Raw genomic sequence first — 15,406 nt, 5'->3', positions numbered from 1 at the left:
TGCCGCCCCAAGCCTCCCGCACCCTCAGCTGGCCCCAAGCTTCTAGGTGCGCGCAAGCAGTCCGCTGCCGCCCCAAGCCTCGCGCACCCGGCGGGACCTCCTGCCGGGTGCGGGAGGCTTGGGGCGGCAGCGGACTGCTTGCCGGCATGCAGAAGCTTGGGGCGTGCTGAGCTCAGCACGCCCCAAGCTTCTAGGTGCGCGCAAGCAGTCCGCTGCCGCCCCAAGCCTCGCGCACCCAGCGGGACCTCCTGCCGGGTGCGGGAGGCTTGGGGCGGCAGCGGACTGCTTGCCGGCACGCAGAAGCTTGGGGCGCGCTGACCTCAGCTTGCCCCAAGCTTCTGGATTAGCGCAGCGCACCTGGGGGGGGAAATAATTTTTTTTCCCTTTATTTCCCCCCCTAAAATCTAGGTGCGTCTTATGGGCCGGTGCGTCTTATGGGGTGAAAAATACGGTAATATTCATTCCTTAAAACCCAACCATTCTGTCTTCTATAACCCCGCATTATTCCAATATTCAAACCCCGATATTACCAGTTCATTTTCTGTTTCACTCAAAAAGTCCATAAGAACTTTCCAGTCCTTAACAAATGTCAGTAATGATTCCCCCCCCCCCCCCCCGTCTCTAATCAAGCTTCGCCATCTCAGCCAGATCCAATCATTTCATCAGTCATTCTTCTATAGCTGGGGTCAGCAACCTTTTTCAGCAGAGGGCCGGTCCACCGTCCCTCAGACCATGTGGGGGGCCGGACTATATTTTGGAGGGGGGGAAATGAACGAATTCCTTTGCCACACATATAATCCAGAGATGCATTTTAAATAAAAGGACACGTTCTACTCATGTAAAAATACACTGATTCCTGGGCCGTCCGCAGGCCGGATTGAGAAAGCATTTCGGCCGGATCTGGTCCCCAGTCCTTAGGTTGCCTACCCCTGTTCTATAAAAGGTAAAGGTAAAGGGACCCCTGACCATTAGGTCCAGTCGTGACCGACTCTGGGGTTGCGGCGCTCATCTCGCTTTATTGGCCGAGGGAGCCAGCGTACAGCTTCCAGGTCATGTGGCCGGCATGACTAAGCTGCTTCTGGCAAACCAGAGCAGCGCACGGAAACGCCGTTTACCTTCCCACCAGAGTGGTACCTATTTATCTACTTGCACTTTGATGTGCTTCGAACTGCTAGGTTGGCCGGAGCAGGACCCGAGCAATGGGAGCTCACCCCGTCGCAAGGATTCAAACTACCGACCTTCTGATCGGCAAGTCCTAGGCTCTGTGGTTTAACCCACAGCGCCACCCGCGTCCCTCCCTGTTCTATAGCTATGATGAAGTTCTTACGACTTTCTGGGCATAAGCAAAACCACCTTCTTCCTCCTTTTCAAGGGTTCCTGCCAGATTTCCAGAGTCAGTGGCAGGTGATGGTGAGAAGGTCAAACTAGACCAGGGTTCAAATCACCACTCATCCACAGAAAGCCTTAGGCTAGTCTCTCTCTCTTAGCTTGGCCTACCTCACAGTGTTAGCGTGAAGATAAGAAATGGGGAGGGGGAGAAATTGAAACACAGAACATCAGAAAATAAGAACTTTATTTAACATATATATATATATCTTTCGCCTTCTAAATTCAAGCAATCACTCGATGAAAAGTGCACATCATGGAGTGTTTATTTGTGCAGAGAGCTTCAAAGGTGTTCTGGCCAGCCGATTGTTCTGGCTGCTGCGGATTAAAATTCTGGACCCAAAAGAAACTTTGCTGACTCTTCATCTCTCCTGAACGCCGCCAACAATGACCTCATCGTTTGTGTCACAGGCATGTCCTAAGGCCCCGGGGAAGCTGTTTATAGCAGGTGAAATAATAGCAGATGTGTGATCCTTTTCGCGAAGTCAGTCTCATCCAGGGAACTGACGCACCTCGTCTCAGATTACTCCAGCTCCACAACATGCCTCCAGTGTGTGGCTCTTGTGGAGCAAGAAATTAAATTGCTCAAAATGCAAATCCAGACTAAAGAAAGGGCAGAAAAAACACTCTTGTCATCTCCCTTTTCAGCAAGCTTTCTCACTGTGGAATTTAAGCGTTGCGTTGCAAAATTTGGAGGATATAAATTCAATTGCCGGCTCGCCAAATACTCATTGTGGAAGTGTTGCCTTTCTCCAACCATTCTAGAATATTGTATCAAAAAGCAAATCATATTATGGGGTGTTCGTGTTAATCCTCTAAAGTGGGGGTGGGGGGAATCGCTCTAAATAGCCAGATTAGGGAGTCCAGCTCTGCGTGGCACTCTCAGTTTGGCCAACTCTACAAATCTGTGGTCAGAAACCTGCTCATCGCACATTCGTCCTGGTTTGTTTGCTGCGAGGTTAGACAACTCTCAGCGCCCTTAACAAAATACAGTCCCAGGACTCTGTGAGAGGAGCTGTGACTGTTTAAAATTGTTTGATACTGCTTTAGGTGTTTATTGCAGATAGGCCCATAATATTACGTCAAGCAAACGTTATCCCACACTTCCCAGTGGATTTTCTATTTACAGTTGTACATTGGAAGTCGAACAGAATCCATTCCAGAAGTCTGTTTGACTTCCAAAATCTTCGGAAACCAAAGCGCAGCTTCTGATTGGCTGCAGGAAGCTCTTGCAGCCAATCGGAAGCTGCGCCGGACGTTTGGCTTCCGAAAATTCTCCAAAAACCGCAACACTCACTTCTAGGTTTCGATCGCTCAGGAGCTGATTTGTTCTGGAGCCAAAGTGTTCGAGATCCAAGGGACGACTGTATTGCAAAAAGTCAAATTTGGAGGGAGAAGGGAGAAGGAATGTTCCGCAAGAGCTCCAAATCGGTTTAAATTGCTCAGCTTGAATTTGCCTGTATGCAAATGCATCTCTCCTGAAAACAATAAAAGCCTGGAGCTTTGCCTTTGGGGAAGGGCCATAGTTCAGTGGTGGAACATCTGCATTGCATGATGCAGAAGGTCTCGGGTTCAAATCCTGCCCGAAACCCTGGAGAGCTGCTGCCAGTGCGAGCAGGCAGCACTGGTCTAGATGGACAAAAGGTCTGACTCAGTATAAAGCAGATCTCTATGTTCCTATGGCAGCACTCCTTGCCTGCTGCAGCTGCTGCTACAGCCTCCCAGACTACCCAAGATAATTTCCCAGCAAGAGAGATGATGGGGCATCGTAAGCATCAGTTCTCATGGACATTAAAGCAGTTTGGTCCAGCCTTCCTCAACCCGGTGCCCTTCGAATATTCCTGGGCTCCAGCCTCCCATCATACTTGGCTGTGTGGGGTAGGAGAATCCATCAATTTCCATTTTTCTTAGCTTGTCGTTTTTCCAAGTACAAATGCTTACAATTGCAGTGTAAGACTGCACAGTCTTGACCCAGTTAGCTGGGAGTAGGCTCCATTGAACACAGTGGGACTTACTTCTGAGTAGACAAGTGTAAAGCTCCATTTACAATTAAGGAATAAACAGCCTAAGAAATGGCTGGCTGCGGAAGCATTGCAATGAAAGAATTTAAAGTGGATTGGTGACATTTTCCTTCAAAATTATAGGAAGGCCTTTGTGTGCCAGCTTTACCATTCCCTACATATAATAATAATAATAATAATAATAATAATAATAATAATAATAATTTAATACTGTATTTTAATATTTGGTTGGAAGCCACCCAGAGTGGCTGGGGAAGCCCAGCCAGATAGGCGAGGTATAAATAATAAATTATTATTATATACTGCCCTATACCCAGAGATCTCAGGGTGGTTCACAGAACAAAATCAAACCACAGAACCACAAAATACACAATCAAAATAAAAACAACTCAATAACACATACCCGGGGGGAGGGGATGTAAAAGGGCATAAGTGAAGGTATTTTATTTTCAGTATAAACAGGACTCTGTTTTTGCACCTACACATGGACACATACTGGACGCGGGTGGCGCTGTGGGTAAAACCTCAGTGCCTAGGACTTGCTGATCGCAAGGTCGATGGTTCAAATCCCCGCGATGGGGTGAGCTCCCGTCGTTCGGTCCCAGCTCCTGCCCACCTAGCAGTTTGAAAGTACCCCTAACTGCAAGTAGATAAATAGGTACCGCTTTATAGCGGGAAGGTAAACGGCGTTTCCGTGTGCGGCGCTGGCTCCCCAGATGCCGCTTAGTCACACTGGCCACGTGATCCAGAAGTGTCTCCGGACAGCGCTGGCTCCCGGCCTCTTTAGCGAGATGAGCGCGCAACCCTAGAGTCGGACACGACTGGCCCGTACGGGCAGGGGTACCTTTACCTTTATGGACACATACACACACACCCCTTTTAAATTGCTCTCCGAGACGTGGAGGAAAAAGAAAAACCGGGAGATTCCAGGATCAAAACAGAAATCAGGAGGGCTTCTGTAATTCTCAAGACTGTCCCTGGAAAATCGTGAGACTTGGAGAACATGTTGTAGCTGCTGTCTCTGGCTTGGTCATCAACCTGCAGGCCTGCGGTGCCCAAGAAAGTCTTATCCCATGAGTGCTGCCTCACTGAGAGCAAGCCATGGCCAAACTAGTTATTTAGACAGGGCCAGTTTTCTCGGGAGGAGGGTGGGTGGGTTGGTTGCCATAATCTTTGTTCCCACCCTGACCCCACCCTCAACCACACTGCATCGCACATCAGAAGTGTGTTACATTAAGCACACACCCAGAAAATTTCGACGGATGCCATTAGTGCACACCCACCCATTTTGAACAAAGAAGAGGTGCAAAGAGCTTCTGTCTGTAAGCAAGTAGCTCATGTAGGTGCCTTTCCCCCCATTGGATGGGATGAGTTGATCATTTGGGGTGCTCAAACCACAGTGTGATTCTGTCTCTTTCTCTGCCCTTTGAGATGTGTAAGCCCTGTATACCTGAAGGAGCGTCTCCACCCCCATCGTTCTGCCCGGACACTGAGGTCCAGCTCCGAGGGCCTTCTGGCGGTTCCCTCCCTGCGAGAAGTGAGGCTACAGGGAACCAGACAGAGGGCCTTCTCAGTGGTGGCCCCCGCCCTGTGGAACACTCTCCCATCAGATGTCAAGGAAATAAATAACTACCTGACTTTTAGAAGACATCTGAAGGCAGCCCTGTTTAGGGAATTTTTTAATGTCTGATGTTTTATTGTGTTTTTAATATTCTGTTGGGAGCCACCGAGAGTGGCTGGGGAAATCCAGCCAGATGGATGGGGTATAAATTGTCGGACCTTGCGTTCGACCGAACTCCTCAAGTCCTCCGACGTGATTAACGACCTGAGCCGTTGATGAGGCTCCAGGCATGTTCCCTCATTACACAGAGTATCCAGCACACAGGGAAGGATGAGAAATATGAGCTACATTGCAAAGAGTTTTATTTCTAACTACGCAGACAGAAAAGAAACATCCTCTCTCTGCGAAAGCAGAGAGACAACAGAAAAACAAAGGAACAGGAAACCAGTAACATCACATCCGTCTCCTGTCTTCCGTGAGACTTCCAACAGCCTGGAATCTCTGGAGTGCAAAACAGAGTCTTGTGACTCCAAGCACTGCACAGTGGCATAAACAGAAACCACCATAAATAAATATATTATTATTAAGCATTATGCTACTCCCATTGCAGCCATTTTGTGACAGGCGCCCACGGCACTTTGTCCCCTCTGGGCCCAAGAGGTTGGAGACCTCTGCAATGTAAGAAAGAAGCTCTCTCACTCTTCAAAACACACAGAGAGAAAGAGTGTGAACAGGAATGGGAGGGGGAAACCACAGGCAGGAATAAAAGGCAAAGCAACGCCCCCATTGCAGCTGCAGACGCCAGCCTGGGAGTTGGGGCAGAGGAAATCCCAGGAGCCCATTGCTACCAGTCAGAAGAGGAGAGCGATATTTGCAGTTTACGGGTGACTTCTGCAAAGCGAGTGCGTCGGTGTGAGTGTATTATAGAAGCAGTCTATCTACTGCAGATGAAACCATCATCTAAAATGCAGTAGCGCATTGAAAAGTCACTACTACAGCCTGACAGACCTAGACCCTGCCTTCAGGAGGCCCCAAGGAGAGGAGAGGCGCTTGTGGGATTTTCCTGCCTCAGCTGCCAAAATAAATGGGCTGGACATAGGGATGGGTGAACCAGGCTGTTTTGGTTTCTCTCCGTTTCTCATTTTTCCAACCTTAAGTTCAATTTTCCACGGCAGTTCATGATTGCTATTATTTTTATATCCTCACGAAAATCCATCAGCCTTTTAGCGCACGTAATCCTAATACACACATTTATTTATTTATTGGCAAAGCACGTTTTACTGAACACAATGCAGTTTTCTTTAGTACGCTCACTGATATATGCATTTTTCTGCACGCTTTACCTCAGCGTGTGCATTTTTGCACACGTTACGTGGCTGGAGAACTGCGCTGCAAAAAACCAGGGAAGGGCAGATTTTGAAGGACGACTGTGTTTTGGTTCACATAATGTTCTCAAAGTGAGAATGTGGGAATGGGAACTGAATTTAACTTCTCCCCTACCCCAGCTGGATAGAGGGGGACTGCCCTGTCCCTGTTTAGAGCCTTCTTGGGAGTGTGGGAGTTCCTGCTAAGGCAGAACTGCTCAACATCCTCCACTCTTGCCTTCAGGAGAGGAGAAGAGAAACCTTCCCATTTGGGGCAGACGTTCTGGTTTTAAGCTGAGAATTGCTCATTTAACGCAAATATTTAAAACGTGTGAACCGCCCAAATAATTTTTTGTTACAGAACAAATCCAAAGAGTTATTTCACACCACCAGAATCACCTTTTTTGTCCCATTCCTCCCCATAAGAACCACCTTGTTGGACGGACATCGCAGGCCAACAAAAGCAAGACAAACAGATTGAATGCACTAGCTAGCTGATGCTTTGTAATTCCAGGCTGGAGTGAAGGAAGTGTGCGCATCATGTTCCAAGCCTGTCTACACAGCGGAGCGCATGGCAATCCAGAACGTTCCTCTGCACCACGCATGTTTCTGCTGTAAGCACTGCGGAAGGAAGCTGAGGTGAGACATGAGAATCGAGTGAGAAAACCACGGGGTAACAGGTCACGCTCAAAGAATGCAAAGATGTATCAGGCCAAAGACCCATCTAGCCTAACTTCCTGTTCCAACCAGATGGCCATTATGGGAAGCCTAGAACTTCAGTCCAACCAGATGCCCATTATGGGAAACCTAGAACCTGAGTCCAACCAGATACCTATTATGGGAAGCCTAGAACCTGAGTCCAACCAGATGCCCATTATGGGAAACCTAGAATCTGAGTCCAACCAGATGCCCATTGTGGGAAGCCTAGAACATGAGTCCAACCAGAGGCCCATTATGGGAAGCCTAGAACTTCAGTCCAACCAGATGCCCATTATGGGAAACCTAGAACCTGAGTCCAACCCATTATGGGAAGCCCAGAACCTGAGTCCAACCAGATGGCCATTATGGGAAGCCTAGAACCTGAGTGCCACTTGTGATTCTCAGCAACTGGCATCCAGATATGGGGTGTTAGGAGAGGGGTAGTACCTCTGGTGGGGGGCATATCATGTTCCTTCTGGGGTAGCTTGTCCACCTTTGGTCCCCACTCAGCTCTCACCATGTGGCTCCTAGAAGCTGTCAGCACGAGACAGGGGCCACACCCTGGGAATGGCTTTTACTGGTCAACTAAACCAGGGGAGAGTAGCTGATGGGACTCAAACCCTCAGTGAGTTGGGCATGCAAAGACAGGCTCCAGTGGATTGAGCATACGAGACCAATAGTGGGTCCATCGGCCAAGAAGGGGGTTTCTGCATGTGCTGTAAGAGGGCAGTGAGAGGCAGGTGGGGCTCGTCCACCTGGGAAGGGAGCCCATCTAGGTGAAGGAAATATCTGATCCTAAACCTCCACTGCCTTGTGGGATATCTTTGGGAGAGGAAAAGGCTCAGGACTAAACCCTACACAAATCCAGAATGGAGTCCCTTAGGCAATTGGATGGTGTCTCCTTCTGGCAACTCCTGCAGCCAAGCTGGTGTCAAAGGTCTTGCTCTGCTTCCCTTTGGACCACATCACCCAGGCCAAGAAGGGGATCTTGTAATCTGGGTGGCCCAGGACCTCCATAAACACTGCCCAGGCTTGCACCCCACATGGATGCTGCAAACTCAGCCGTTTGACTTCACCCCAGGAGGTGTACTCCATTTTCTTTTGAGACAGAAGGATGCCAACAGCAACTGCCTCTGACAGCAGAGGTAAACAAAGCCATTACTGCTGGTACCCACCAATAGCACATGTGTCCAAATTTATTTCAAAGCTTAAAGTAAAGGTAAAGGGATCCCTGACCATTAGGTCCAGTTGTGACCGACTCTGGGGTTGCGGCGTTCATCTTGCTTTCCGGCCGAGGGTGGCGCCGTTTGTCTGCAGACAGCTTCCAGGTCATGTGGCCAGCACGACTAAACTGCTTCTGGTGAACCAGAGCAGTGCACAGAAACACCGTTTACCTTCCCGCCAGAGTGGTACCTATTTATCTATTTGCACTTTGACGTGCTTTTGAACTGCTAGGTTGGCAGGAGCAGGGACCGAGCAACGGGAGCTCACCCCGTCGCGGGGATTCGAACCGCCGACCTTCTGATCGGCAAGCCCTGGGCTCTGTGGTTTAACCCATTTCAAAGCTTAGTTGTGTCTAAAAATTTTTCAAAGCTATTCAAGTTACTACCCAGCATAGCTGCAGCAGCAGAGCAGGAGATGTTCCTTTTCCCTTCTTCTGGTGACTCCATTGTTTCACCTCTTCCCCATTGTCCCTCAGATTGTAGCTCATTTATTTTGCCCCACTGAACTAAATGGGGGTTATTGATAATTCAGGCAGCTCTGATCTGCATAGCCCCACCCCTTCATCTGCATGGCCCAACCCCCTTCATCTGCATATTACCACTTGGCTTGTTCTTGCATGACGCAGTAGAACTCTGGGAAATGATGAGTGTTCCTGCATACACGACAACCGTAACCATTTCCCTTCTGTATGTCTTGCAGCTTAGCCAACTATGCCACCTTCCAGGGCACATTTTATTGCAAATCTCATCACCAGCTGCTTGCTGGGGTTAAAAAAAGGAGCCAAGAGGAAAACGTCGGCATCCACCAAAGAGATCAGCAGCTGCAGATAGCCGTGCAGCCAAGTCCAGGACTGGGGACCAAGAATAGAAATAATCGCCCAGGAAAGCTCCTCGCCAGAGAGAAAATGCAACCGCCGTTTTCTGGTTTGTACTCTCAGGCTGAGCTGAGACCACCTAGGCAAGCCAGGCAAGGCAACAAGCCCAGAACTAGCTGGCCCCCTTTAAAGGAAGCGTCTGGGAAAGAAGTAGGTCGAAAATATGGCAGCCCTGGACCATTGCAAGATGCCGTATTGATTCTGCCATGCCGGAGTGGAGCAGATGGGAGCCGCCGCGAGGCCCTAGGAGGCAAATCGATAGCAGAAAGTGCTCGGGCGGAAAAGAAGCAAAGCCAATTACCCAGAGTCCCATTTCCAAAGCACGGTTCGCACTGGATTAAAACAGCAGGTGGGAGCGGAGACTTGAGAGTATCGGGGAAGAGACAGTTGTTCACGGGTGAAAGCATCCCAGGGGCTCAGGGAAGGAAGAACGGACTCAGCATAGCAGAAAGGGCTGTGATGTTCCAAGGCAACCCGCTCAAAATGAAGAGGAGCGTTCCTGTAGTCTCACCTTTAACATCAACCCCTCTGGAGTCTTCTTCTTTTGGTTCACTGCCCTCCCGTTCAGAAGCACTCAGAACTAGTAAAGCAACTTGTTTTGCCGCTTCAGGAGGTACTGTAGCTGATGCTTCTTGTCTTGCAGAAGGTTCTCCCGAGGGCAAGAGGCTTAGTAGTGGGTTTTCCTCCAGCACAAGTGCATCCGATGAAAGGTGTGCAGATCAGATTTTGCTAAGAGCTGAGCTTCTTCCTAAAGCCAGGGTTCCACTGCCTGCTTTGGCACCAGCAGACAGCAGACAGAAGCTTCCAGAAGCCAGCAAAGGTAACATGTCAATCACTCTGGCATGCAAAGAGGCTGGACAACTGAGTCACATCAGCACTAAACCAACAGAGGCCCACAAGCCCTCCCAGGCAAAGGCTGAATCCTCAGTATATCTACCTGAGCACAAAGGTGAGCAAAGCAATGATGAGGAGACGTTGGGTTCTTCTCTTGATTCAGTGGAGACAGGCCTGGTGGTTGACCAGGTAAGTGAGCATTCATGGGAAGTCATGATTGAGTTCCCCGAAAGAGAAATGCAAGCGGTGATAGACCCAGCAAGCTTGCAAAGGCCAGAAAACCAACTTTATCCTGAAACCCACAACAGTAAGGAGGCAGAGAATAGAAGGGAGAAAGGAATGCAGGCAGGAGGAGATTTAGAGAGCATTGAGACACAAAATGGCATTCTTCAAGAGGTCTCCCAAAATAGCAAACCTGAGGAAAGAGCCACCACTTCAGACGAGGAAGCAGAAATAGAAAGTCATTCAGCGTCCAGCTCACAAGCAGAAGACGCTAAAAAAATGAGTGTTCCGCAAAGAAATAACGCACAAGACTCCACTTTGACTTCCAACACAGCACCATTCACTCGTGAAAACCTGGAACCAAGTGACCTACTTGCAGAAATAGCCAGCACAAATGAAGAGATACTAGGGAAGGCTAGCAGTGACAATAATATCCAGCTTGAGGAAGAAACTTTCAGAAGGACCATCCTTCAGGATTCTGAGCTTCAGGTCAAAGACCAAGAAACATTCAGCTCCTGTGAGGTCCCACATTTGACTGAAAAGCAAGAGATGGGAAGTACAAAGGTGGTTATGAAACCTCAGAGCGAAGATGGCTCAGGTGCGCAGGCCATCTGCAGTAAGGAGACCACCAAGGAGTCTGCTAGAAAGCAAAAGGAAAGGAACCCTTTGGCTCGACTTTTTGCTTCCAAAACTCAAGGCAGAGCATGCAAGCAGGAAGAACCAGCAGTGACTAAGAAAGCATTTAAGACTCAATCTGCCTTGGCCACACTGTTCGGATATTCTTTGGAGAAAGACAAGATCCCAAAGGCTAAACCCACAATGAAAACCAGCACTGAAGAAGGATTATCACTTGTGTGTTTCTCAAACTTACCAAAGCTTGGCACCTGCAAGGAAAGAGAGACCTCAGATCTTATTCAGGCAAAAGGTTCAGAAGCAGGCCTTCAGGATCCAGAGGAGAATTATGGAAGCCACACAAGGGATGGGCAGAAAGAAAGTTCTCCATCCTTGGACAGTGCCAAAGCCTTCAGTGGTGACGCACTTCCTATAGAACTGAGCACAGATATTTCAAGTAGCATTGAAGTAGTGTCTGGAATGAAGGGTCTTGAAGTTCCCAAACAATCCAATTTGCAAATGGAAACAGTCCTCTCGGACAACAAGAAGTCCTCACTATTTTCCAGCTTTCAGGATTCTCTGGCAACTCCTACAGAGAACCCGTTGCAATGTTCTACAAGCTCCTTGATGGAAACAAAGACAGAAATCACCTCTAGAGGTGATCCCTATGATCAAGATCTACAAAACTTCCCTGACCAAGCTGCCATGGATGCTCAGTGTTTAGAAATAAAGGCTGAAAATGTTTATTTATTGGGCCCTTCAAGAGAAGGCAAGGCTCAGTGTGACTATCAAGTTCCTGACATGCTTCTATTTTCTATGGGGGTAGACCGAGCAGCAAGCATGGATGGAAGTGGCCTGCAGTCCAGCTCTCTTGATCTGGACACAGGAAGCATGAAAGTCAAAAATGAAGCTTGCTCTGGTTTAAGCGCTTCAGAAAACATCTCAGAGGTAAGCAACCTGCACCAGTTTTCAGAATCTGAGACCATTAGAGCAATCACTCTTAATAACAACGACACTCCATTAACTGAAAATTCTGAGATGTTTCAGAACCCACAATCCTGCCTTGAGCTGAGTGAAGATGTTCTCCTCGGACTCCATGTTGAAAAAGCCACTGCTGATGGTTACCCCACTGGAAAAGTGGACATCCCTTCATTGCTTGGATCTCTCCAGCATATTCCAGAGCTCCTTAGAGATACCATTCAGCGTAACACTGAGGGAACTACAGCTGCAATAGAACAATCCCTGGAAGAGATGATGTTAGCAGAGAAGAGTGATGGGTCATCAGGAAGCCTTCTGTAATGCAACTTGAAATGCAGTGTGTTCTACTCACAAGGCAAGGTTATGAGTGTGGCTTTCGTACGGGCCCCCCAGTCGTCTCACGGACTATTGACCCGTACACCACTAATCCGCTGCCACCAACCAGGTCCTCCCTTGTAAAATCACTTCCGTCTCAGTCAGCTTTTGAATTAATAAAGAAGAGTGTATTTTACTTCAGACACAAACCAAACTTTTACAGCATTCCAAACGTTGTTGCTCTTTACTTTCTTAGTCTTATGTTCCTCTCTCTATCTCTGCTACCTCCCCACACTCAAGAACCCACTGCCCTAACTGTCTCTCTATTACCAACTGCCTTTCCCAACCAGCCAACCCACGAAATCCAACCAACTCCCCACCCACAACTCCCAACAAACTCCTCCCAGAACTCCTCCCAGAACTAGTTTTATAGACCCACTGACTCTACCCCCCTGGGTCCTGTCTGTGCAACCTATTTAACTATTTCCCCTCCAGCACTCTCTCATATATGGGGGCAAAGTCCTAGCAGAGGTGAGTCTGTGGCTAAGAGCAGCAACCAGCAAAGTCCACTCTCTGGGGTGCTAACTGGCTTGACTGCCTATAATTTCCCAGGTTAGGGACTGGCAACCCAAGAGAGCCCCCCTCCAAGGTCAAAGGTGCAATCCAATGACCTTTGGCCTACAACTCCCATCAGCCCCTGCGAGCCTGACCAAAGGTGAGAGGATATGGGAGTCGGGAGTTCAACGGGTGGAAGAAGGCTGGGTTTTTTTACTCTTCATGGCTCTGTGACTCTAGGAAACCATTAAGGAACGCATTATCTGATTCTCTCCACGTTCTCCTTCCCCTCTACTCCACCACCTTCGTTCAATCAGCCCCAAACTCACAAGCAACCAATTTAGTGCGTTCCCAATTGTCTCCCCTCCTTCTCTGGAAAGAAAAAAAACCCCTTAATGAGCATCACTCTGTGAAAAGGAAATTGCTCTCTCTAACCCCGGAGGGAGGTGAAAAATTTGTTTCCTCCTCTTTCCCTGTTCCTAAAATAACTCATTGCAAGATAGGAGGTCTGAGGATTAATTAGATTTCCATTTGCCTGGGATTGAATCCCAAGGAATTAGTAACACCACCAGGCAGTTGAAAACATGCTTAGTATCTGTTTTTGGGTACCACGTTAGCCGTCCGTTTTTTTCAAAGTAAAGGAATAGCATTTTCTGCTCCCTTTTCCTGAAGACCGAGGAAGTTTCATTTGGGGGGAACCACACTTGGAGTCTCGTTGTGTCAGCAAAGCAACGACCTATTTTTTCCTTACAAAGGAAATGCTTCGCCAATGCACGGAGAATGGCTTGCTTAAGGATTTGTGGATGTTTGGAATATCATTCGGTCTGATGTTGCATTGACTGAGAAAATTTGTATCTCCCTGACCTTCTTGTTTGATGGCAATAAAGACAAGAAATACGTAAAAATGTGTTTGATGCTAGGAGGAAAACCCACACAAGTTAAATGCTTACGCAGCGTTAAAGGAGTACATGCGCTATCCCACAGGCAGGCAGAGTTCAGCATTCTACCTTCCCATTCACTTCAATGGAGGGGCTCCATTCAAGACTCTTGAACTGGAAAGGCTCCAACTTGGCTATCACTTCACAGGCAATGGTTCCAGGAGAGCAGAATCGGAACCACACATTTTAACTGAGAAGCACCTTTTGCATCATCTTTCCCATTCAGTGGGATCAACATTGCTGCTACTTCACCTCCTCTAGATCAGGGGTCAGCAACCTTTTTCAACCGTGGGCTGGTCCACTGTCCCTCAGACCATGGGGTGGGCCGGTCTATATTTTTGGGGGGAAATAAAATGAATGAATTCCTATGCCCCACAAATAACCCAGAGATGCATTTTAAATAAAAGGACACATGTAAAAACACGTTGATTCCATTTAGAAGGCGATTGGGCCGCATCCGGTCCCCGGGCCTTAGGTTGCCTACCCCTGTTCTATAGCTATTATGAATTTCTTACAACTATCTGGGCATAAGCAAAACCACCTTGTTCCTCCTTTTCAAGGGTTCCTGCCAGATTTCCAGAGTCAGTGGCGGGTGATGGTTAGGAGGTCAAACTAGACCAGGGTTCAAATCACCACTCATCCATGGAAGGCCTTAGGCTAGTCACTCTCACTCTCAGCCTGGCCTACTTCACAGGGTTAGCGTGAATATAAGAAATGGGGAGGAGGGAGAAATTGAAACACAGAACATCAGAAAATAAGAACTTTATTTAACATATTCTTTCACCTTCTAAATTCAAGCAATCACTCAATGAAAAGTGCACATCATGGAGTGTTTATTTGTGCAGAGAGCTTCCAAGCTGTTCTGGGCCAGCCGATTGTTCTGGCTGCTGCGGATTAAAATTCTGGATCCAAAGGAAACTTTGCTGACTCTTCATCTCTCCTGAACGCCGCCAACAATGACCTCATCGTTTGTGTCATAGGCATGTCCTAAAGCCACGGGCCTTAGGTTGCCTACCCCTGCACTAGAACATCCACATCTTCAGTCTCGTGGTTGATTGTTCTTATTTGAAATAGATGGCCGCCTAAGGTTGCCACTGTCTTTTACTGGCCCTGCTCCTGCGCCTTTATCCAAAGTCTGGGGCAGAGAAATGGAGCAAGCTACTCTTTCAGGGGACGCGGGTGGCGCTGTGGGTTAAACCACAGAGCCTGGGACTTGCCGATCAAAAGGTTGGCGGTTCAAATCCCCACAATGGGGTGAGCTCCCGTTGCTCTGTCCCTGCTCCTGCCAACCTAGCAATTCGAAAGCACGTCAAAGTGCAAGTAGATAAATAGGTACAGCTCTGGCGGGAAGGTAAATGGCGTTTCTCTGCACTGCTCTGGTTTGCCAGAAGCGGCTTAGTCATGGTGGCCACATGACCCAGAAGCTGTATGCCGGCTCCCTCAGCCAATAAGCGAGATGAGTGCCGCAACCCCAGAGTCGGCCATGACTGGACCAAATGGTCAGGGTTCCCTTTAGCTTTACTGTACTCTTTCAGGAGTAGAGATAAGTCTCAGGGAAAGCTTCCCCTGATAAATTTCTGTGCGCTAAGTTGAAGCTGCATGCGGTTAAAGTCACAGGAGCAAAGCCATCCCTCCTATGATCAGCCTTTAAGCCCCTTCACAGTAAAATCAACACGATTGTGGGTGGAATTGTTGTTTTGTTCTTAAATCGCCTTTCTTGGCATAAAGCCCATCAGCAATTTGATTGCCCCTTTGGACTCCGAAGTTTATCGTTCCTCTGTTAGCAAGTTGTGCATTAACTTCAGAGCCATGGGCATAAATAA

At 48.2% G+C, this 15,406-nt stretch overlaps 1 protein-coding gene across 1 annotated transcript; it reads left to right on the top strand.

The window, feature by feature from the left end:
- Positions 1 to 6,399: 6,399 nt before the first annotated feature.
- On the top strand, positions 6,400 to 13,916 carry LOC310689252 (uncharacterized protein). The gene is made up of 2 exons (XM_083466688.1): positions 6,400 to 6,971; positions 8,955 to 13,916. The coding sequence occupies exons 1-2, from the start codon at positions 6,904 to 6,906 to the stop codon at positions 12,094 to 12,096; spliced, it is 3,210 nt and encodes a 1,069-aa protein (XP_083322814.1). The 5' UTR covers positions 6,400 to 6,903; the 3' UTR covers positions 12,097 to 13,916.
- The last annotated feature ends 1,490 nt before the right edge of the window (positions 13,917 to 15,406 follow it).

This window comes from Podarcis liolepis (assembly GCF_965112155.1).
Source record: "Podarcis liolepis genome assembly, chromosome: 12".
NCBI classification, from domain to species: Eukaryota; Metazoa; Chordata; class Lepidosauria; order Squamata; family Lacertidae; genus Podarcis; species Podarcis liolepis.
This window is presented reverse-complemented; position numbering and strand designations above follow the sequence as displayed.

Coding starts and splice junctions, on each gene's coding strand:
- LOC310689252 (XM_083466688.1), top strand. CDS start 6,904: ATGGCAATCCAGAACGTTCCTCTGCACCACGCATGTTTCTGCTGTAAG. Junction 6,972..8,954: donor CACTGCGGAAGGAAGCTGAG/GTGAGACATGAG, acceptor TATGTCTTGCAG/CTTAGCCAACTATGCCACCT.